General features: G+C 37.7%; 1 protein-coding gene across 6 annotated transcripts in view; it reads left to right on the forward strand.

The window, feature by feature from the left end:
- thsd7a (thrombospondin type 1 domain containing 7A) overlaps positions 1 to 24319 on the forward strand; it is a 339030-nt gene that overhangs the window by 224508 nt on the left and 90203 nt on the right. For all 6 annotated transcript variants that reach the window (XM_062957499.1, XM_062957495.1, XM_062957498.1 and 3 more), the window contains 2 exons: positions 744 to 947; positions 19784 to 19975. In XM_062957499.1, the coding sequence (XP_062813569.1) occupies positions 744 to 947; positions 19784 to 19975 (396 nt within the window). The remainder of the gene's footprint in view (positions 1 to 743; positions 948 to 19783; positions 19976 to 24319) is intronic.

Genomic DNA, 24319 nt, shown 5'->3' on the forward strand with positions numbered 1-24319 from the left:
TTTTCAAATTTAGTCCATGTACTGTCATTATTCTCCAAATGAAGATTATTGTGTTCAGCATTAGGTTACAAACTTTGGACAGTGGGTTCTCACATTTATTAGTCAAAGTGAAATGCTATACAGTATAGTAAATGTAAAAACAGAATGTGAATATATAGAATGTTGGGAGTGACTACAGTTTGGCTGAATACTTGAAAAGATGTCAAAAAGACAAAGTAAATGTCAACTGGAGGGAGAGAATAGTTAGTTAAGACCAGTCAGGACTTAGATGGGTTAAATCAGTAGTCTTAAGTGGTATGTTGAACTTCTGTTCAATAAATTCCTTTTTGTGTTATCTCTTTGTGCCTCTAAGAATGCTACAATAGTACTGTTGGTGTAGCTGAGTTCAGAAACGTGATATCTGTGGTGAAGGATGTGGTTCAAAGATGATGGTGTCAATAGTGTGCTTGTACAAAAAGTCTCCCATAGGATCCAAGAGGGCACCTAGGAAGCTCTCACATTGGGTGCCATAGTAGTGAGATAGGGAGAGGCTCCCACAATGATAGAACAGGTGGATAACTTTCACAGTAGCAACCCTAATCCAGCAGCACAAATTTGGTTCAAATCTCAAGGTTTTAGGTCTGTTGGGATGGAGGAACAGCCTTTTATCTGCTTCTGGGCAGAGGCATAATGGAGCTGCCCTTGTGTCTTCTTTTCTCCTTCTGAAGAGAAAATCACCATGCTACTTTTTTCTATTACCTAAGGTTTTAAACTGAGAAAACGCCGCATCACCAATGAACCCACAGGAGGCACCGGCAACTGTCCCCATTTACTTGAAGCAATTCCATGTGAAGAACCTTCTTGCTATGACTGGAGGATAGTAAAATTGGAAGATTGCATTCCAGACAATGAAAAGGAGTGTGGGCCTGGGACTCAGATTCCTCAGGTGGTCTGTATTAACAGCGATGGTAAGTTGATTTATTATTTTACTTTCCCCGCTTTTAATTGCTGTTAAATGTGCTGGTGTAAATCCAATTGCGAGATCATTTGAATTAGTAGCCATTCCATAGTGTTGACAATAGCATTTGGTGATTGATTCAGTGAGCTGGCTGACCATTAAATGATAGTTCATTTTCAGATTAGTACAAAGACAGAGAGCATGCGGTGTGGATTATGTTTTTCTCCTATTCTTTTTCCAGCAAAGAAAGCACACCAGAGAGGTAGTACATCAGTTGATCATAAGGTGCTACAATACAAGGTTCTTCATCATTTTTGCTATAGTGTGTTTATCAGAGTTATCCTTTAGTGTTGTTAATGTACCTCACTTGTGCTCTCCCTATCCTGATTACCTTTTCGTAAACAGAGGAAATCTTTTCTTCTAATCATAATAAATTTCTTAAGATTCCAGGCCCTTCTTGCTGTCTTCTAAGCAGGGAGTGGAAACTCCTTCCTTCTAGCAACACCAAGAAAGCAGTTGCTTTCTCTTTGGACCTCATCACAAGGATAAGGTTCCCCAGTCCAATTCACCAGCTTCCATAGCGAATTGCTAGGGCAGTGGGGCAAACCCAGCATCCCATGCCCCGCCTTGCCTACATTGACGCTTCCCCATCACACACAGGGAAGCATCGCTGCACAGTTTCCCTCTGCCCTGACCTCGCTGTTTTGAATGGAACATGGGAAGCCAAGCATCCTGCCACGCTGTCAGGAAGCTTCCTCCATGGAGTCCTGCCGGAATTTGCTATACATCATGTGATGGGCAATGTGGGGCTCCGAGAAGGAACCATCTTGGATGCTAAAAATCACCTCATGTGATGAGATGGAAGTTGTCTCTTCTCTCTCAACCTTAGCAGGTAAAAGAAATCCAGCCTAATTGGCTTTTCTAATGCCAAAGGGCCATCTCATCTCAGCCTCCTCATTCTCTTGCACTTTACTTATCTGCACAAGTGGGCTTAATAAATTATGAACTGTGGTGAAATTTATAGGAAAATATATTTTTGGTATGCTGTGAATGGGTAAATCCTCTTCCTGACTTACCAGGCAGGGAAGTTGTGGTGATGAGTGCTCCCTCCAACTGCCATTTTCCAGGGCTCCCTCTTTCCAGGGAGCCCTATGTTTCATACACGACCTGCACACTGTTTCCTAAACCAATCAATCAACAGCAGACATTCTGCTTTGCTATGATGGGCTGATGAGAGGGAAGACCTCTTCCCTCTAGTCCGCCTGTCACCTATGTAAGTTGGTGTGCAGGCTCCTCCAGCTCAGTTGCCTTCAAGCTCTCCCCACCCTCCCACCCTTGGCTATTATGTGTTGTTTTGTTTTGTAACTCCATCACAACCTGGGGGCAGTTGGCATTTCCTCTGGTTTTGTTTCTGGATTGTTCTCCCTCTCATCAAGGGGTCATCCCAGTTTCTAGTGAGGGATGTGGCAGTGCAGATAACCCAGAGCAGTGTTGGACAGGAACCTACACTGCCCCCCCCCCTCTGTTGGCGTGGGGCTAGTTATGACCAAGCCAAGCCTTTTGGTCCATCTGGATTTTCCACCTTGCAGTTTATCCGATCAGCAGTTGGGCTGTACAATTTGTTGATTCAGGACCAACCTTGGCTGCCAACCTTGTTTCAGTTGTAACCAATACACAAGTTGTGGCCTTTGTTATCCCAGTTTCATTTCGAAACTGGTTTGTGTCGGGTCTGGGGGTGGTCGTTCTGCGCACGTAAATAGAAAGTGAGATTACCAAAAATAATTATTCCTATAATGTCAGTATGCAAGGATGAACTGAATCACAAAAGTAAAGAAGTTGATACTGCTGTGCACTCCAAACTGCCTGCATTTTTTTTAAATGACAGTGCAAGTCAAACAGCAGAGATAAGAATCTTTGAAATGCCTCAGACAGATTGAAGCATGCGGTCACCTGGTACGCATTTAGCCGTTACACCCAATGTGGTTTTGTAATTAAATTGGGCAGAGGGAATTGGAGTTGATTACTTGTGCACATGGAGCTGTATCTAGTCTTGCATTGTAGCTCCAGATTTTGCTTTATAATTGAGTGGAAGCTCAACAAGGGAAACAAAGAATTAGAACATAAGCTTTATTTGCACGTAGCTAGCAAAGCGAATCAGATGTCCTTTTCCTAACAGCCCTTACTCCCCAAGGTGAGCTTTGCCATCCAAGACAATGTAGGAATTCAGAGCATGTCCTCTCCTTCTTTTATATAAAAGGGAATTTAATCAGATAGATATAGCTTTCTTATTTTCTTATGTGAAAAATTGGTAATTTAAAGGAGTAAGATTTTCTGGACTGAAGAATGCAATAAATATTTTGGAATTTCTTGCTGAAAACATGGATATGCTTTCTACTTTAGAAGCTGCAAACTGCAATTGCATTCTGTTCTGAGTTAAATGTTCTCTAGCATGACATATCTCATGTGTCTTTTAAAAAACCAACGAATTAAACCTAACATCGACTACATGTTTTTTCAAAATGACTTCTAAAATATCTTACTGAGTAAAAGGTTACTTTATGTAGGACTCACAAGAAAATCTTTTCTTGGATAGCTCTTGGTGGCATCCAGCTGTACATGGGGTGAGGCTGTGAATGTTAAGGCTTTAGAGGCCTCCCATTTCCATACAAAGAGTTGGTAAAACAATATGTTTTCCAGCTCCAAGGTTGGCATTCCTTGACTACCTTACTCTCAGCATGCTTGGATCTTTGAACTGTTGTCAGACCTTGCTCTTGGTGGTGAACCTTACTCTTAGCTTTAGTGCCTTTGCATCTCAAATAGAACAGGCCTTTTAATTCAACTCAATTGGAGGCCAGAGATTGACCTCAAGACCTCATATATACAAAGTATCTACTTTTATCATTGAACGCTAGCTCTTTACTGAAATAAATGGTTAGGAACTTTCTATTTTGAATGGGAGTCAAGGATTCTTATTTCACTCACACATGTGAACAGATTAGCATATAACTGTGTCCCCCCTTTTCAATAATAGTTTTATGGTAGTAGCAGGAACCCAAACAGAATTAAATAGTACTTCCATACTGAAATCACTTGATGAAATCTAATATTTATCTGTACGTTTTACCAGTGCAATTAAACTCTGGTCAATAGAAGACTCTCAAGGTGAAAAAAGGAGAAAGGAATGGGTTGTGTGTGCACATATGACTTGTTTTAGACAGTAAGGAAACATGCTTTACAGTTTTTTTTCCAAATTAGTGCAAAGAGGTGAGAATTTTCACAACAGAGCGCTTTGGTTATTGCTGCTTGGTGCCTCTTGGTGCTATTTTGCATCCATCTGAAGGATTCCCAGCATGTTTAGTTCTTATAAAAGGTGGTGATGAGGTGCTGGTAAAAGGAACTCCACAGGCAACTTGGTTAGTCATCAATGAGATTTCTTCCTTGCCTTTGTTCATTATTGATTCTGGTTGTTGTGCATGCTTTCTTTTTTAAAGGAACAGCCTAAAAACCTCAGACAACCAGTCCCCCCCCCTCTTTTCCACCGAGGAACCAAGGAGGAGTTAGTGGCCAAGGAACTGCAATTATTGAACCACATGTGTCCCACAGTGTTCTTTTGTTCCAATATATCCTGGAATTATTATTATTATTATTATTATTATTTGGCTGGAGAGGGAATCATCAATACTCTGGGACAGGATGAAATGTTGCTGGTGCTTGGGAAAACAGAAACACCATCTGGTGATTATTGGTTTTTTAAAAAACAAATTCCATAACAACTAGCAAATTTTTATTCCTTCTGGAGGACCCTAAGAAGTAACTACACATAAACATTGAATTTATTTTCGAGTTGGTGGTTTTTCTTGTTTGGTAGTGCAAGACATGTGGTTTCCCAGTTGCAGTCAATATAATTTGCAGGAATATTTCTATCAAAAATTAATTTCCCACTAACATCTAAATTGTTAGAAATTAAGATATTTCCTTCATTGTTGTGAAATCAGATGAAGCAGTACTATGAGTATTGACCATTGCTATCAAAGATTATGTATCTCAAACATCAATCATAAGCACATCAACTATCTAAGTCTTGTCTTACAATTTGACAGGTTTTTTTAATGATAGAGCTCAAAACAAATTACACATTCTATATGCAAAAGAAGGCATTCTTAGCCCTTGCCTTTTGCAAGAGAAAAGTGTTGTGGCTATGGAAAAAGTGTATATTCCCTGCATAGGTTCATAAGTCTGATATCACTTTAATTGCCATCTTACACAATCTTAGGATTTGTAGTTTGGTGCAATACTAAGAAATTTCTGTTAAAAGTTTAGTGCTGTAGTGCAGGGTAGTGGACTAGAAACTTGCACTAGAACATCTCACACCAAATGACAAAGTTCAGGATCCCAGTATGAAACCAAAGACAGTTAATGTCTCAGGGGCAGGTTAACCCTTTCTGAACAAATCTTGCCAAGAAGACCCTATGGTCTTCATAAATCAGAAATGACTTGAAAGCACACAACAGTAGTGACCCAAGATAGCTAGAATGCTATGGGTGAATGCACTGCAAAATTTGCCATTATACCACTGTCAACTGGAAACACTCATAGAAAGACCTCCATCCTTCTAGGAGTTTGCCATACAATATAACAGTAAAAGAAAACAAGCTGTAATCCAGCCAGACAATAGCTTGTCAACAAAGTACATGCTTTGCCTGCAAAGGTCAAAGCAGACCTTGATGTCTCCAAAGGGCACTGAAAAGAATTATCTGTATAATCTGGAATTCTCCTACTAGCAATGGCACCTGATGGGGCAGTCAATCAATTCCAAGATTTAGTACAAGGTTTTCAGAGGTACTGAATCTATTCCCTAAATTGATTCATTACCTCGAGGTAGAGCAGTTTCACTACACATTGACATGTGGCCTACCAGGTGGCACACGTTGCCAGTCAGTGCACCCTGTTTTCTCCAAACTAAGACAGGGTCTTACATTATTTTTTTTTGCTCCAAAAGATGTGTTAGGGCTTGTTTTCAGGGACAGTCTTATTTTTTCAAATTGACTTTTTAAATGATTTATATCTAGGGCTTATTTTTGAAATAGGGCTTATATTTCGAGCATCCTCAGAAATGCTGAAAAATCATGATAGGCCTAATTTGAGAGTAGGTCTTATTTTAGGGGAAACAGGGTATTATAATAATAAGCTTTCATATAAGCTTTTCACTGAATAAGGTTTCATTCAGTTTAAGACGTGTTATTGCATAGCAGTGATTAAGGTTGCCCCGTTGCTCTTGCTTTTCGCTTCTCATAATTGATTACTTTGAATGACAAGCATAATAAAAACTGAGGCAGTATACAAATTGTCTACTTGGACATTCATTAAAGATCCTGGATAATTGCCACCTGCAGAAATGCACACAACACCAAGTAAAGGAAGCTGGCTACAACCAGATACACATTCAAGCTCTCAGCTTGTGAAAAGTGAAGGATATGTGCTCTTAAGCCTCCTTTATGTCAAGTGATTCCCATTTCACTATCCCTTTCTGCAGCTAGTAATGCATGTGACTTAACTCCGATTAAACCGCTAGAGTTTAGAACTGAAACCTGAAGGAACATATGATCAAAGAGGCATAAGTACTTTAAGTGTCAGCGTATTTCTCATCCTCTCTGTCCGCCCCAGGCTTCTTTCCTGCATGCTAAAAGAAGCTAGCATTTTAAATCTTAGGACGAGTGCTGCTGTGTAGTAACAGTGTTGTTTTACCGTAAACTAAGCCCATAAAACAGATTAGTATCTTCTTCTTCCCTGCATCGTTTAATGTGTTTGAAATATAATTAGCTGGGATATTATGTTTAAACCTGAGGTCTCTTATTTTACAATTAGGCTCAAATAGCAGTGTCTGCGGGGGTGTTGTGTATAATTAGGGATGAGCATGTCTGTTCAATTTGTTGTGTAGAAAGGAGCCATTACAGCCGTTCACACAATACTGAGATAATAGATTTATCCTCTAGCATTACTGCTGGAGGCTTCTATCATTGCCTTTCTATAATATATTGTAGTAATAATAAGTTAAATTCATAGTGGGGTGAGGATTCAGGGAACATGGGTGATTGGTTTCCCTTAATTTTCATCCCTAGATTATACTTTTGTACAGGTTGTGGATGCAAAGGAACTTCGCCTTCTTTTCTTACTATGATTATTTTTTTAAAACCCTTCTATAACTTAGTTTTCATATCTAAAGAAACTACAGTAAAAAGGAAGAAGAGCTGTTTTCCTTTGTAAAATTAGATCAGTGCTGATAATATTTCCTCTCTCATGGATTAGTTGGCTAAAGGACTTGGGTGATGGGCAAAGCATTTTCCATGCTAGAGATTAACCTTTTTGAATAGCAAAGGTATAAGCAGATGTAGAATGTGCATGCAGAGATTAGACAGCCTTGCTGCCGGTATCCTTTGTGTCCCAAAAATATTTTTCCTATTTCATTTTGTGTGGGATTTAATATCAGTGAAAGGGGCTTCATCTTTACTGCTGTGATAAGTAGATGGCTCTCGCTCTGTTCTGTTCTGTTCAGAAACAGTACAGAAAGGGCAACCTTTGCAGTTTATCTCAACACTTGTCTTTTATCTGAAGTCTTGAAGCGTAGTGTCAGTGCTTCAGTGCAAAGGAAAATATGAAGTAACCTCATATAAAGTAAAATGGCCCATGATAATAATTGTTGGCTCACATGATTATGTAACTTTTCTGTCATCTAGATCATACTTTCATTGAGCCCTGATTTGTGTGAAATCATCCTTTATTTTCTATGAATTATTTGAATCCACATGAGGACACAGGCTCTACAAAAAGAAGGCCTTGACACATGTCATTTCATTATAATGTTATTACTCTTGCAGCTGGCGAACAGCTCAAGATCGAAGATCCACATAGTCTGAGAATATGGCTCAGCATGATGGTTGCAGAAACAATAAAAACATCAGTTAGGTTATCCTTTTCATAGATTACTGTAAACAAGGCAAGAATTAAAGGGAAGAGGTTCAATAATTTGTAATAAAATAGTTATTCAGGTGAGTAGTTTGTGCAGCATAGTTACTCCATTGTAATTCCTTTAGGGTTTAAAAACAACAGTTAAGGAAATATATGAGAGGCACAGAACCCAATTAAGACAAGGCACAAAAGTAAAAGGGGATGGTAGCATGGGAATAGATGTAGTTAACGGATGCTGCCTCTTCTTTCTCTCCAAGACTGTGGCAGTGGCAGCCAGTATGGATGAAGGGTCTTTCATCTGCTTCTAGGCCCATGTGGGATGGAGCTGAGTCTGCCCCCTCTTTTCTCTTTCTGAGACTAGGGCAGTGGCAGTTAGGTTAGAATGGTTGCCTTCATCTAAAACTAGCATCCTTTTTATGTCCCTTTATAAATTATGGGTTTAAGAGGGATGGATTCTGTGTCCAGTGTCAAATTCTGCACTTTGGTGGAAGATGGAATATTCAGAGAATTGAATGCTGATTTAACCATACTTGGAGTAGATCCATTCAGTTCAGTTGCTGCATTCTGGTTTTGATGGCTGCTCCCAGTATGTGTAGCACCTTTCTACAGAAGGTCCAGTTGTTCCCCTAACTGCTGTTTTTTCCTGCTAGCAAATGGAGACCTTTTTGTTTAGGCAGGCTTTTGAGAGTTGACTTGTGTTTGCAGTAGTTGTCTGTGACGTGTAGGATGTATTTTATAGATTTATTAGTTTTAAAAATGCGTAATAATGTAGTAACATTGATAATTAATTATGTTTAACTTTCATAGAATAGGATTTTAATGTAATATTGGTTTAATAATAATAGAAATATAATATATTTTATTTATATTCCGCTCTATCTCCCCAAGGGGAATCAGAGCAGATTACAGGTATATATATGGCAAACATTCAATTCCATTATACCACTGACAAAGACAGACCGTACATGAACAAAGGCAAAGCTTCCCTCTTTTCATCTCCAGCATCCATTTGTTGTTTTCAAATTGCTTGGTGAGCAGAAGCTGGGCTGATGGCGGGAGCTCACCCTGACTCAGGCTTGAACTGCCAACCTTCTGGTCTGCAGGATCCTCTAGAGCAGGCGGTTTAACCACTGTGCTAGCCCGACCCTGTGCTAGCCGGGTTAACCAGTTTGTTAGCTCAGTTTATATTTTTGTAAGCTGTCTTGGATATCTTCTCAGAAGAAAAGTGGGATATAAATGCATTAGGACATTACGGTAGATAGATTACATCGATGATGTAGCCCATTAATTTGAAGTGAGTTTTACAGAGATAAAACATGCATAAACTGAAAAGACTGAAATTAAACACTGCAATGATGTTCTACTTCCAAGCCAGGAGATACAGTGACTTTTCTGTTGGATTAGAAAGGCCACTTGGTGTCAAATTGTTGTTCAGCCGTTAAAGACCTCTGGTTAATCCTGGACAAGTCCTTTTCTGATAGCCTATACAGCTTCTTAAGGTTACAGAGGAATAAAAGTGTGGATCAGGTACATTAAAAATGAAATGTAAAATAAATAGAGAATCCGCTGATCAATGGTTAGATTCCCCAAGAGACTTTACATTCTTCTTTTCAAGCAGAATGTTCAAGATATGCTAGAAAATGCTAACAGCTTTTGACTGGATGGGCAATTAGATTGACATTGTATGATGCAGTTGCTTCTTTCTTCCTTTTAATGTAATTAAATGTATCACAGTGTTTACAGGAAAATCCCATTGTAAGTGCTATTGTAATAATAGATTTTCTTGATAAGTAGGCAAATGTTTATTGGGAAATGTGGTCTGTCCCTCCTCCTCTCTTTTTCTCTCTGTCTTATGCATATACATGTACACACAAATAAGCACACAAGAATTTTAGTGGCAACATAATCTTCTAGATTAGCACCATCAGCGTTTTATTTCCCTCACCCTTCCCACTAGCTCTGTTCAAATGTAGCCTATTGGATGGATTGATCTGTTATGGTCCCATGACTTGGAATTAATTTTATTCCCAATAGAGACTCTGCCTGTCTTCAAACTTACTTTTTTCCTTTTTTATTTTTTTATCCAGATGGCATTTGATTGACTCAGGCAGTGTGAGCAGCCCACTGTGCTTGTTTATGATCAATACTCTGATATTCACTGGTCCTTATCATTCTCAGTATGACTACATTAACAAATGAACCCTGAAAATGTTTTGAAGAAGCTGTCAGATTGCACAGGAGAGGCCCACAGATATTGGACACAAATGCTGTGTTGTTTCAATTTACACCAAGGATGCCAGAAAATATTGACTCTAACTATTTATGTGAATTGAGAGTGTAGGCAATGCTGTTAAGCCTCACCTCAGCAGTTTCTTTCCAACAGTTCCTGCTTCTAGCAAGGCTAGATATTTGCTACTCAGAGACAATATTAAATATGTTGCCTATAGGTTGCTAACAAAGCAAGTAAAAACCAATAGAATGAGAAAACAAATGCTTTCTTTCCTTTTGTTTGCTAAGGGCTAGGGTAGATTGAGTAGTGGCATTATCTTTGATCACCTTGAGCCAGACTTCACTGTATATAGTTCAGTGTTATAAGTGATTCCTTCATTAAAGCTAATTGTTTTATGTGTTCTATAAAACATTTTCTTTGACACAGAAAGTTAAGAAAGACATGCAGTTGATAGTGGCAGTATCAGAAGTTCGTAATTATATTGTGATTTGTGTGATTCGTGTGTCTACGATAGGGACTGATATATTGTTATTAGTGTTCATGATACATATGAAATATAGATGAAATTTAGAGTGACAACTGAAAGTGGTGAGATAATGTGATAGTGTCTAACACAGTGGTTCTCAACCTGGGGTCCCCAGATGTTTTTGGCCTACAACTCCCAGAAATCCCAGCCAGTTTACCAGCTATTAGGATTTCTGGGAGTTGAAGGACAAAAACATCCAAGGACCCCAGGCTGAGAACCACTGGTCTAACATTACAATCAATGTACAACTCTCGGGGGCAAGAAAATATTACTTCTTTCCTTGTAAGACCTATTTCTAATAGTGCTCATAATTGTTGAGCCATTTATGATTTTTTTTTAAATTATGTCAGATGTGACTTGAGAATATACTGTGAGTTGCTTCTGGTGTGAGAGAATTGGTTGTCTACTGAGACGTTGCCCGGGGACGCCCAGCTATGTTACCATCCTTCAGGGAGGCTTCTGTCATGTCCACGCAAGCTTGAGCTGACAGACAGGAGCTCACCCCATCTCGCAGATTCGAACTGGCAACTTTTAGGTCAGCAACCTAACTTTTAGGTCAGCAATCCAGCCGGCACAAGGGTTTAACTCACTGTGGCTCCAGCCAATAATGATTGAGCAAAGCAGAGGTCCTCCGTTATTAACTGATCACTCATAGAATTGCAGTGGCCAAAGAATACATCACAGTGTGAATTCACACCAATGAGTATAGATGTTGACATGCCCGTTCAAATGTTAGTCTGTTATATAATTGTGTCCACCAAAGTATTTCTCGTGGAATATTTTCTGCTATTTGAATCAGCCCAGAAATTTATCAAAGAATTCATCTTAACTAGCAGGGATGTATAGCAACTTGATTGCTAAAAAAAACAGATTCTCACCATCTTGTTCCTTGGAGCTGAAACTAATCAAGGTGTAAAGATAGGCATGTGGTTGGTCCATGAAAACATGGTCTGTAGCTTTTTGACTCCAGCATTTGTTACATCCACCATTTTGTTCTCTTTTCCTGAACTTCCCCAGCTGAAAATTCAGAGTTGAAAGAGCCTTTCTATCAAGGGAGGAAAAGAGGGTTATCACAGCTTGAATGTCTGAGGATATTGGATTGTAAAATATAGTTTCTAAGGTAACGTAATTATGGAAAGTGTTTGCTTCATACACTTGCTTAAAAAATCCTCCCTGGATAGATAGCAGGTGGTGCAGTATTTTACAGCTAAACATTGATGTCTATATCTATCTATATTCCATTTATTTACATTTATCTCATTTTGTCAAATATACACTGCATGTACAAGATTGTCATCCTGATTGATGGCTGTAATATAAATAAATGGAGATACCTAAGCTCTCCCATTATGATACCCAGCAGACAGTAGATCAGAGAAGATATTAATATAACCTCTCTATAATATTTACCCATTATCTTAGAATAATATTATGGGCATGATCATATAGAAGTTTTTTATTGGAAAATGCAGCTTCATATTTGAATTTTGAGTGATTAAAAGATTAAAAGTAATACACACTAATGTTGATGCTTCTGAACATAATAAGTCACCTGGAATTATAGCTTTATTTAACAGCAGTAAACTCTATTAACAAGAAGTCACACAAACAAACAAACAAAATTGCTGGGTTGCTGTGACGTTTCCGGGCTGTATGGCCATATTCCAGAAGCATTTTTCCTGACGTTTCACCCACATCTATGGCAGGCATCCTCAGAGGTTGTGGGGTCTGTTGGAAACTAGGCAAGCGGGGTTTAGATATATGTGGAAGGTCCAGGGTGGAAAAAAGAACTCTTGTCTGTTTGAAGCAAGTGTAAATGTTGCAAATTGCCACCTTGATTAACATTGAATAGCCTTGCAGCTTCAAAGCCTGGCTACTTTCTGCCTGGGGGAAATCCTTTTGGGGTGGGGGGCAGTGTTAGCTCAGAACAGACCTCACAACCTCTGAGGATGCCCGCTATAGATGTGGGTGAAAAGTCAAGAGAGAATGCTTCTGGAACATGGCAATACAGCCCAGAAAACTCACAGCAACCCAATGATACCGGCCATGAAAGCCTTCCACAAAACATCAAACAAAAACACCTTTCTGGAGAGATTATCTTGATCCTCAGGAGCATGACACAGATGTGTGTTCAGATGGACCATTCTATATACTTCTGTTGGATGCCAAGACTGAATAGGTGGGACTAAACCTGAAATAATGTTCAGTGTTCAAAGGACATAGGAAGAGGAGGAAAAGAAGAAAAGGAAAATGAGGAAGGAGAAAATATATAATTATGGGAGAAACAGGACAGGGAGACTTTCCTACTCTAGAATATGCTAGTCATAATGGTAGGGGGAATCTGTGCAAAGTTTTAGCTAGCTCTTGTTAAGCAGGAAAAAATGTCTTTTTATGCATTTTCTTTAATGTCACCACTCATGAGTATGGCAATCACACCCAGGAAAGAAAATGATAATTTTTGCTTGTTTTTGATAGCCAAGGATAGTCTTTCTTCAATCTATAGATCTCTTAGGAGAAGAATATATTACTTTCACAATGGCTGGTAATTATCTTTCTCCCCATATTCTGTTCTCCTGGGCAAAATGTTTAAAGCAGTAGGGGATATCTCTTCATACAGTCACAATTATATATAAGGAATTTCCCTGATTCTGCAAATCTTTTTGAATGTACAATTGCACAGCTAATGGCCCATACATAATGTTTGTTACACCCAAAGTATGATGAGAAGTTTCATGTCACGATGTGGCAGATTAGCACCAAATTGCAAATTCTCTGCATTTACATTAAAATGCATTTATACTTATGATTTTAATTTATATGTACAATGTACAAACAGGAGGCACTTTGGGTTGAAGGTTAGAGAAGACAGATTACAATCAATGGTTCTTTAATTAGTCCTAACTAATATAATTTCCATTGATTTCATATTAAATATAACGTGAGTGTGGATTTAACCTATCATATATAAAAAAGTCTTCCACTTAAGTTAACATTGCTCTGAACCCTAAGGTTTTAGTACTTTTATCTAGCAGTGAACTTTGAACAAAATCTGGAGGTGCTAGTACTTTATATACTCGATTATAAGATGACCTGAATATAAACCGAGGCACCTAATTTTACCATAAAAACTGGGAAAACCTATTGACCTCAGTATAAGACGAGGGTGGGAAATGGAGTAGCTAAAGGTCAATTTCAAAAATAAAAATAGATATTAATAAAATTGCATTATTTGAGGCATCAGTAGGTTAAATGTTTTTGAATATTTATATAAAACTGTAATTTAAGATAATGATAAGACTTTAATAAGATAAGACTGTCCAACTCTGAATACCTATATCAGGGGTCCTCAAACTTTTTAAGTGGAGGGCCAGTTCATGGTCCCTCAGACTGTTGGCGGGACGGACTGTGATGAAATAGTCCAAAATCAGGATTGTTGTTGTGTGCCTTCAAGTCATTTCAGAGTTAGGTCAACCCTAAGTCTAAAGTTTAGGACAGAGGCCAGGTCCATGGGTCTTAGTTTGGGGACCCCTGATCTAGACGATCTCATAAGACTATAGGTAAGCAAAGAGACCTCCAAAGACCATCTAGGTGGTCTCATAAGACCATAGGTAAGCAAAGAGACCTCCAAAGACCATCTAGGTGGTCTCATAAGACCATAGGTAAGGAAAGGGATCCTCAAAGACCATCTAGATGATCTCATTGGCCATCAGAAGACCATAGATAAGGAAAGGGACCTCAAAGACCATCTAGATGGTTTCATAAGACCAAAGGTAAGGAAAGTGACCTCCAAAAGCCATCTAGATGGTCTCATAAGGCCGTAACTAAGCAAAGAGACTTTCAAAGACCATCTAAATGATCTCATAAGATCATAGGTAAGCAAAGAGACCTCCAAAGACCACGTAGACTTAGGTCAACCCTAATTCTAAAGTTTAGGACAGGGGCCAGGTCAATGACCTTGGAGGGCCGCATCCGGCCCCCGGGCCTTAGTTTGGGGACCCCTGACCTATATCCTCAAGTATAAGCTGACCTGAATAGAAGCTGGCCAGGACCCTCACTCGAGTATAAGCCAAGGGGAGCTTTTTCAGCCCAAAAAAGGGCTGAAAAACTAGGCTTATACTCGAGTATATACAGTATTTTTTAAAGACGTGCAACCGTTTCTAAATGAAAAGGCACACTATCCCTATTAAATATTCAGGATTCATACTTTGTACTGAATGAAAGCATAGTGACTTAAATCCAACTGTTCATCCAATTAATGCTGTGGGCTTTACATATATCATTCAGAAATTGATTTTCTGTATTTACTCTAGTTGGAACTAACGGGTTTATTTCAACCATCTTTTAAATTTCTGAATGTTACTGAAAACAGTGGAAAATTAATAATTAGTGTTCTGAATATTCATAAGATTCTTCTATGTGAGGATGCTCAAAGAGGCTACGTGCCGCTGATCTGAACATAGTCACCATTTTTATATTTAAATACTTTCAGATCTTGCCAACAGATGTTAGAAACGACGCTGGAATATTTTTGTTAATTGAAATCAGTTCTATTTTTACTTAGACTTCTCAAAAGAAAATGACTTCAGAATATTAACTATCACATAATTAAGTGTCTTAATTAAATGCAGATGCTACTTTACAAGTAATTGAGAAAATATGAATAGAGAATCGACAATTCATTAACATGCAACTAGCCACCATTTAAGCTTGGCATGGTTTGATTGTAGAAAATGGGCCAGATTAGTTACAACACCAAACATCAATTAAGAAGCTTGTTCTGTAAAGGCGCCTTTATGGATTACTTTTGTAGGTTGAGATTTTGAGAGTACATGGGGAACTGTGCAACATCTGAAAGCCCTCCATTTTGACAAATATACAGAGTAATTTTTCTCAAGTGTATTGTACCTCAACCCAATTCTGGCTTCTGTTTGGAACATCGCAAACTTTCTCTTGTGTTTAGTTGTATAGATTCCGCATGATAAATTATTCAGAGGCAAAATAGTTGTGCTGTTGTAATTCCATTACCAAATGTTTCTGATGTACTGAGATACTCATCTCTTAGATTAAAAAATGTCTTTTCTTTCTCTGCTCAGAAGTGAAGCTGGAACAAAATTTTTGCAGATGTTTTATGAGTTTTAATGTGTTCTTATTTCCATTTTCTATAACCTGATAATTGTCCTTCGTGTTGTAGCTGAGTACATTATTGTTGCTCTTTTAAGTAGGAATGATACCTCGCATATCCTGGGTTTCTAACTAGCAGCGTTCACCAGCAATGAATGTGTCTGTTTTGTGTGCATGTGTGTGTGTTTTACCTTTACAAAGCAGACTCCTACTGTTGTAAGCAAATTAGATGCAAATATGCCAGTAATTTCATGGAAATTGGTGTAATGTTTTACATAGCGCTGCATAAACCTTGGCATCTATGACCCTCAACTGGAGGAGTCTTTAGGGAGTTTGTGTGCTTGGTGTTTGCTACACTCCATCAATCACTTTCCTCCTGCTCTGCTGGCCTCAGAGCCTAGCCTGAAGGTATCTGCAAACTAAAATAATCATTGTGGGTTGCAGGGAGGGGACTTAGGAAATTGTGTTTTCCCACACTTCATTGTGAACAATACAAAGTTCACATTTAATTCGTAAACAGGATCCAGAGATTTTAAATAACTCAGTTCTGGTTTAGGTCTATCTTAGTAAAGATAAAGGTTTCCCCCTGACATTAAATCTAGTCGTGTCCAACTCTGGGGGTTGGTGGTCATCTTCATTTCTAAGCCGAAGAGCCAGCGTTGTCCTAGACACATCCAAGGTCATGTGGCTGGCATGACTGCATGGAGCGCCATTACCTTTCCACCAGAGTGGTACCTATTGATCTACTCACATTTGCATGTTTTCGAACTGCTAGATTGACAGAAGCTGGGGCTAACAGTGGGAGCTCACCCTGTTCTCCAGATTTGGACTGTCAACCTTTCAATCAGCAAATTCAGCAGCTCAGCGGTTTAATCCGCTGCACCATCGGGGGCTCCAGGTCTATCTTAACATGCAAATAATTAAGTATGTTGTGATTTCTTTTCTTTGCATCAAAACTATGTCCCCTTTATTCCATTTAATAATTGTTACTATAGCCTAAAAACCCAATTGTAAGCTATATAAAAAGAGAATACAGTCATCCATTTACTCACCATTTATTTTAACAGCAAAAAAGAACAGCTGATACGTCATAACTTTGTCCTGCTGTGGACACTTCATAAGAAAGCTACTTGAACTTGCATTTAATTTTATTTGCTTTAGGTACTTTTGACACACTTCCTTCAGAAGGTTCTTTCATTAGATTGTCTTCCCACCCTATGGTATTTCTTGACTGGTGTGTTGACTAGAATGATTTATATTTCTTTTGAATTACATACATATGCGTTATTGACTCTTCTGGCTCTATAGTAATTTGATTCTGAATATTGCAGCAGAAGCCATTATTTTCTGCTGCAATTCAACCATTATTGGCAGTTCTTTGATCTGAAGTTTATTCTTCTTCAGGGACTGGGGTGATCTCTTTAAAATCTTCTGGAGAAGAACCAGTAACATGTTTCATGATGATGTTTATGGTGTAATGGTAATTCTTTAACAATACATATTGCATTTGCTTTATATCCTTTGAAAGAAGAAGTAAGAAATTTCCTAGTTGATTGCTTTTTCATCACTTGTCACCACCATTTGTATCTATATGCTTTTTTAAAAAGGACTACTGAATATACTTTCTGGGAAATACATTCAGTCCTCCACATTAATTAGGGTTAGGGCTGCAGCACCCCCACAAAAGTGAAAAATTTTGAATTAAAATATGCTACTTTTTTTTTTTTTACCAGAGAGGACACATCTCTAGAAATTTCTAGATCCACCATCACAACACTATGGTCAACATCTACTGGAAGCAGACCATATGGTTGCACTGAAAGACCTAGAGATCACTAGAAAAAACATTTTAATCAAATCTGTGAATATTCAAATCCACAAAACTAAAATCCACAATTTTTTTTATTTCCAATATTTCTATCCCGCCCTTCTCACCCGAAGGGACTCAGGGCGGCGTACAAATGTGGACGGCCATACAGTATATTCTTTAAATGTGGTAATTAATGTTTTCTTTTGACCTGATATGAATGCAACTGTACTGTTAAATAGTAGCCTTGATGACTTTTCTCTATGAGGAACTATGCTTACTTGCTACATGATTGTCCTATTTAGATGTTTTCCATGTAGGTACAATAAACACAGCCATATGCCCTTGATTTCTCCTTCCAGTGAATTCTATTTAAAGAATAAACTTTCCTTTTCTGTCCACCACTGTGTGTGACAGAGATAAGATCATCATCACACTGTCCACCTTACATGTTTATTGTATGTCTTTAGGGAACAACTGAGAAAGGCTCATATAATCAGATAGTAGCTTTTGCTCGGTAAATACGGGTTTCTATTAAAATAGGTGAGACCGATGTAGTCTTACAGGTTTCCTGTTGCACCTTAACCATGCTTATATCAGTTGTGCTGCCTTTTTGTCCTCTGCCAGCATGGTGGAGTGGTTGAGCGTTGGACAATGACTCTGGAGACCAGGGTTCCATTTCCTGATTGGCCATGGAAACCCACCTTGAGAAAATTTTACACACTCAACACCCCAAAACCCTGTGAGAGGGGCACCATAAATTGGAAAAAAAAATACTTAATGGCACACAACAACAAGGCTCTGAGAAACATAGATGTTTTCTTGCAAGCATATCCAAACAAGATATCTATTTTTAAATCATTACAGTATATAGTGAAAATAAACCATGCTGCTATTGACAATGGCTAGTTTATATTGGGATTTCTGCTAACTGATGGTGATTTTTATATTGGAATTTCTTCCATAGTATGTGGTTAATTGATATCTGGGCCTGTCATATTATGAAATAAAGTGTGAGGTTCACAAAGGTCAAGTTGTTCATAAAATTATTAGTAATATATTAGAAACAATTCACTCTGAATGGCATACTTGCTCTCCAAGAATTTACTATTGCAAATTCTTGCCGTGTCCCATATTGTTGCCTCCAGTCAGATAAGGCTTGCCTAGTGGTAATCTGGATTTGAATATATCACTTCAGTGTGCAGTTGGTGACAGTGTTTTATTGCCTTTGGGTAATTTTAATTTTTAAAGAGGCGACAATCACATGCTGCAGCATTTTCCAGCCGCCAGTCAGACACTTGTCCTTTGAGGAAATATTTTCGGAGATTTTGTGAGCATAGCTGTGACTTTCCCATACCTAAACCACCTCACTATCATTAAGATATATGGCAGCTGCCAACATTTCATCACATTTTAGTGTGACTTTAGTGTGACCAAGAAATAAAATGCTTCCCTGTTTTCAATATGTTTCTTCAAAAAGGTTTTTTAATGACATAAAGCTAGTGATTTGTTTAAAATCAAACACCATACTACATTTAACAGATTTTTGAGAGGGGATTTTTTTTCCGCTCTAGTAACCAAATGCCGGTCATTTTTTGACAAAAGTATTGAGAGAAGTGGATCAAAAGGTTTACTTAGGCTTAGATCTAGGTGAGACTCAATGATCTCTCAAGGAATCCAACCTCAAGACATTTAATTTTAAAGGCTGATAAATATCAGGCCTGACTAAACTTGGTTCATCAGTGTGTAGTCTGGGGAAAAAGAAATTAGAACACTTGAAATTTTTGGGTTCCCACATAGTTGATGGATCATGTCCAAAACCTTATTGTGGTTTTCATTTGCATCATATTAGATAATTTACCAACTCATAAAGAGATCCAGAGATAGGGTTCTCTGTTTTAATTCAGTTTCATTGTTAGCCTTGGTCTAATATTTACAAATTATAATTGTGTATTTCTCCTTCTTAGCTTCAGATCAACTTGAAATACACAAAGACATGTGAATATTGCAATAAATGGAAATAGGTTGATGGATGGATAGACTGTATAGCATAAAGATAAAATTAGTTTGCTAACTAATCAGTTTATCTTTTTTAAAAAACAAAATCTAATCTAGTTGTGTCACCATCTGTCTTAAAATTTCTCAATCTAAGTTAAATTAGCAATGATAGACTGCTTGTGGTCTGTTCTTTCCCAGGAGAAGAGGTTGATCGACAGCTGTGCAGAGATGCTATCTATCCAGTCCCCATTGTTTGTGAAGTTCCGTGCCCAAAGGACTGTGTACTCAGCGCATGGTCTGGATGGTCCTCCTGCTCTCACACCTGCTCAGGGAAAACCACAGAAGGGAAACAGATGCGCGCCCGCTCCATCTTGGCATATCCAGGTGAAGGTAAGGTCAGCTCCTTCAGCAACCTTGGTATATACAGTAGAGTCTCACTAATCCAAGCCTCGCTTATCCAAGCCTCTGGATAATCCAAGCCATTTTTTTAGTCAATGTTTCCAATATATCGTGATATTTTGGTGCTAAATTCATAAATACAGTAATTACAACATAACATTACTGTGTATTGAACTACTTTTTCTGTCAAATTTGTTGTATAACATGAAGTTTTGGTGCTTAATTTGTAAAATCATAACCTAATTTGATGTTTAATAGGCTTTTCCTTGATCAGTCCTTATAATCCAAGATATTCACTTATCCAAGCTTCTGCTGGCCCGTTTAGCTTGGATTAGTGAGACTCTACTGTAGTTATGAATTCCTAATGTAATTTCTTGAACATTAGTAGGGAGTGGTGAGGAATGATCAGAAAGTATATTGGATTCAAATTGGAGGAATAGAGATTCCACCTAAACATTAGAAAGGATTTCATTTCAGCCAGAGCTATTTGCCGGTAGGATATGCTTTTCTGGAGGTTTTAAAACAGAAGCTGGATGTCCATTGGTTGGAAGTAGTTGGATTGTAGTTTCTTGCATGGCAGAGGATTGGACTGGATGGCCTTTGTGATCTTCTCCAGCTCTATGATTCTAGAGCTTCAAATTGTTAGTTTCCGATAATTTAATAATGGAAGCATTGTTGAAATATTAATCAGTGTTTTTAATGCATTTTCATAAAAGATGTTTCTCCTCTCTTTTTTTTTTAAAAAAAAATAAGGGTAACGATTCAAATTTAATTAGTGTGTGAACCCTGATGTTATATATACACGTCAGGTCTCAGGGGATTGTATACAAATTAAACATTGCAGCCAACATCCATGAATTAACATGCCCTATGCACAAAGCTAAGCATGCATAACCAGTCTGTGGGATAATTTGGTAATGATATCACGGAGACAAATGAGCAGCTATTGTTGCAGAAAAGGAAAGTGTATTTAAATCATTTTAATTTAAATCAGAACACTATCTCCAAGCTCTGTAATGTCAGTCCTTGGCTATGAAATTTTCGATTCAAAGGGAAGTTTTCAGCCAACAACTCATGAAAATGGCCACTGGCCATTGCCAAGATAATTCTAAGGAAATAATAGTAATGGAGACTATGCAGAATAATTAGGTAGTACATCGCACCCTGGATCTGTGGAATCTCTTAGCCTTGGGTCATTTCAATGCATATATTCAGTCATTTATGCAGTGGGTTGGTCTCACAGATATACTCAAGAATTGATGTTTTCAGAATATTAACTTGATTGGCTATGCGTAGCTGATGGGAAATGCATAGCTTTTACAATATGTTGAACTTTAGTTCCCATCATTATAAATCAGTGGTTATGTTGACTAAAGTTAATGGAAGTCACAACCAAGAAACTTCTGGAAAGCTAGCTGCACATTCCTCCTCCCTGGGCTAGAAGTTAGTAAAATAAAGGGTTCCAGTCCACAAAACAGAAGTGAAATAATACATTATGAAGATATGATAGGAAAAAGTTAGAATCATATTTAAAATTAAGTCTGTAAATATGTTAGGTAATTCTCCATCCTCCTTGATAGTTAAATTTATATTACTTTCCCTTCTCTTACAACAATGGGTAAATGCAACTGTGAAACATAACTACTTTAGGCATGGAGGAAAGATTCAAAAACTTCATTTATTTGGAGGGATGACGGAAGATAGTTTAATATAGGGGTAGATAACTTCACAAGTAGGAGCCTAGATTTCACAGTGTACCTCTATGGACTATATTGTTACTTCAGAAGTAATGTCCGGTCCTTCCAATTATTATTTTGCCTGAAATCCAAACAAAATAGTAGTAGTAGTAATAAATTTTATTTGTACCTGCCACCATTTCCCCAAAGGGACTCAGGGCAGCTCACAGAAGCACTTCGAAGTGCAGCATATAAACAGTACATAAGCATAAAACAGCAATATAAGTTTTAAAATAACACACAAATCACACATAAAATCAATCTGATAAAATTACAAAATTCCTAAAATGCAGTAGAATCCGTGAGCAAAGCTGGCTCTCTGTAGTAACAGATCAAGGTGCAGAGTGAAGCAATTGATGGACCCTCAAGTTTGACCATATATTACACAAGGTCAAAGGCCTGTCTAAAATGCCATGTTTTTAAACTAGCATGAAAGGCTTGGATAGTGGGGACTAACCTAATATCTCTAAGGAGGGTATTCCAGAGCCAGGAGGCCACCACCAAGAAGGCTCGCTCTCTCATCCTCACCAATCATGCTTGAGATGGTGGTGGGACCTAGAGAATGGATAGGGTGGAGGAAGGCAAACCACTGTATTTTCATTAAGTTTGGGGTGGTTTTGAACAGAATACTGGTGGAAAATCACCCAAAAACTGAACCACTCTCCCCCCACCCAGATTGCATATCGCTCTGGAATTTTAAGGGGAAGTTAGGCATCATGTGGTGCACAGTCTACACTTTTCTCACCCTTGCTTTAGTACTTAGCAGTGAAGGGACTACTGTGCTCATGCACTTAAAGATAGACTTGCACATGATCTCAATGCCTTATCTAAGAACACAAGAAACTAAGCATATGATCAACAATCTGGACGGGAGATGTCTGGGAGCATTGGGCCAAGTATGACATCCATACAAATTAGAAGCCATTTTTATCAATAACAGTTACATGTGTTCTTAAGTAGTTTTATTAAACTTGAGCCCTGGAGACTGCATAGCATTTATGAATAAAAGATGTGCCAGGATCATAATATAATTTGGGAAGTTGCTGATATGTCACTTTCACTTCTCAGATTAAAGGCCAAATCTAGACCATATCAGTTTAAATGATAGCTTTTAGACTTTATTTCAATCAAATCTATTGTCATTGGCATGGCAGGAAACCACTGTGGAATTTTGCGATGTGCAATTTAATAAATTGTAGCTGTCTCTTCACCTTCAGCAATATATGATAGTATTTTATTTATTGCAGCAGTATATACATAGTTTTTATAAGCCACAGACTTCTGGAGGCCATTCTCTATTTTCAGTTTGGTAAAAGTTATCTGTGTCTGTAAATTCATTCTGTATGTATATATGTATTTATATCACACCTTTTCGTAAGTGTCTTACAACAGATTTAAAAGCACATAGGTAAACATTCACAAAATATAAAAGTTTTAAAATAATTAAACTCTCGAAAAGAAACCATTAAAAACATACAAAAGCATACAGGAAAAATGGTTAGCAAACAAATAAGAGAGCACTATTAAGTTTTTCCCTGAAAGTCACCCGTCAGATGCCAGGACCTGAAAGCTTTTAATGGAAAGAACTTCTAAGGAAATTTCTTATGACAAAGAGAGTAATGAAAGAACAGAAAGATTATACTAAGTTGAAAACCAGTTCCACTATTTCAGTAATATTTTTGTTGATTTACAGGTTTGTAAGAGGAATAGAAAAAGCAGCAATAAAATATATATTTAGCAAAATAACAGTTAAAATCATTATCAATATTGCCATTTCCTTGAACCCATCTTTCATTTTAGGTCACTAATTAGAGAAGAAGTTTCCCTGTTTATTTGTTGTTTTTGTGCCTTGCTTTTCAGGTTAGCTTCCTAAGGAGTTAGAACTAAAATTAAAATGAAATTATTGCAAAGCTAATAATCCAAGAGTGTCTTATTGATGGGCTTTCTTCCAAATTTCCCAATACATTTTGATCATAAACATTTGTCTTCAGGGGATAGTGAAAACAATTAAAATACTGGGGAAATGTTATAACAGTTTACTATCAACTCCAATTTAAATGTGTTGTTATCACTGTTTTCATTTTGTAGCTGTCATTTTGAACTTTAACATTTAAATTCTAATTAGGTGTAGGCCATATGTTTTGTATTACAGTAGAGTCTCGCTTATCCAACGTAAACGGGCCGGCAGAATGTTGGATAAGCAAATATGTTTGATAATAAGGAGAGATTAAGGAAAAGCCTATTAAACATCAAATTAGGTTATGATTTTACAAATTAAGCACCAAAACATCATGTTATACAACAAATTTGACAGAAAAAGTAGTTCAATACGCAGTAATTCTATGTAGTAATTACTGTATTTACGAATTTAGCACCAAAATATCATGATGTATTGAAAACATTGACTACAAAAATGTGTTGGATAATCCAGAACGTTGGATAAACGAGTGTTGGATAAGTGAGACTCTACTGTATTTGTATTTTAAAGGAGAAGTTCATAATTTTCTAGTAATCATTGTAATATGCCCACTGCTCGCTTGAATCCATTCAATCTATGATAATAATATCTGACGCATCTGGAGGGGCCAGAAATAGAGAT

The sequence above is a fragment of the Anolis carolinensis genome, chromosome 6 (genome assembly GCF_035594765.1).
Source record: "Anolis carolinensis isolate JA03-04 chromosome 6, rAnoCar3.1.pri, whole genome shotgun sequence".
NCBI classification, from domain to species: Eukaryota; Metazoa; Chordata; class Lepidosauria; order Squamata; family Dactyloidae; genus Anolis; species Anolis carolinensis.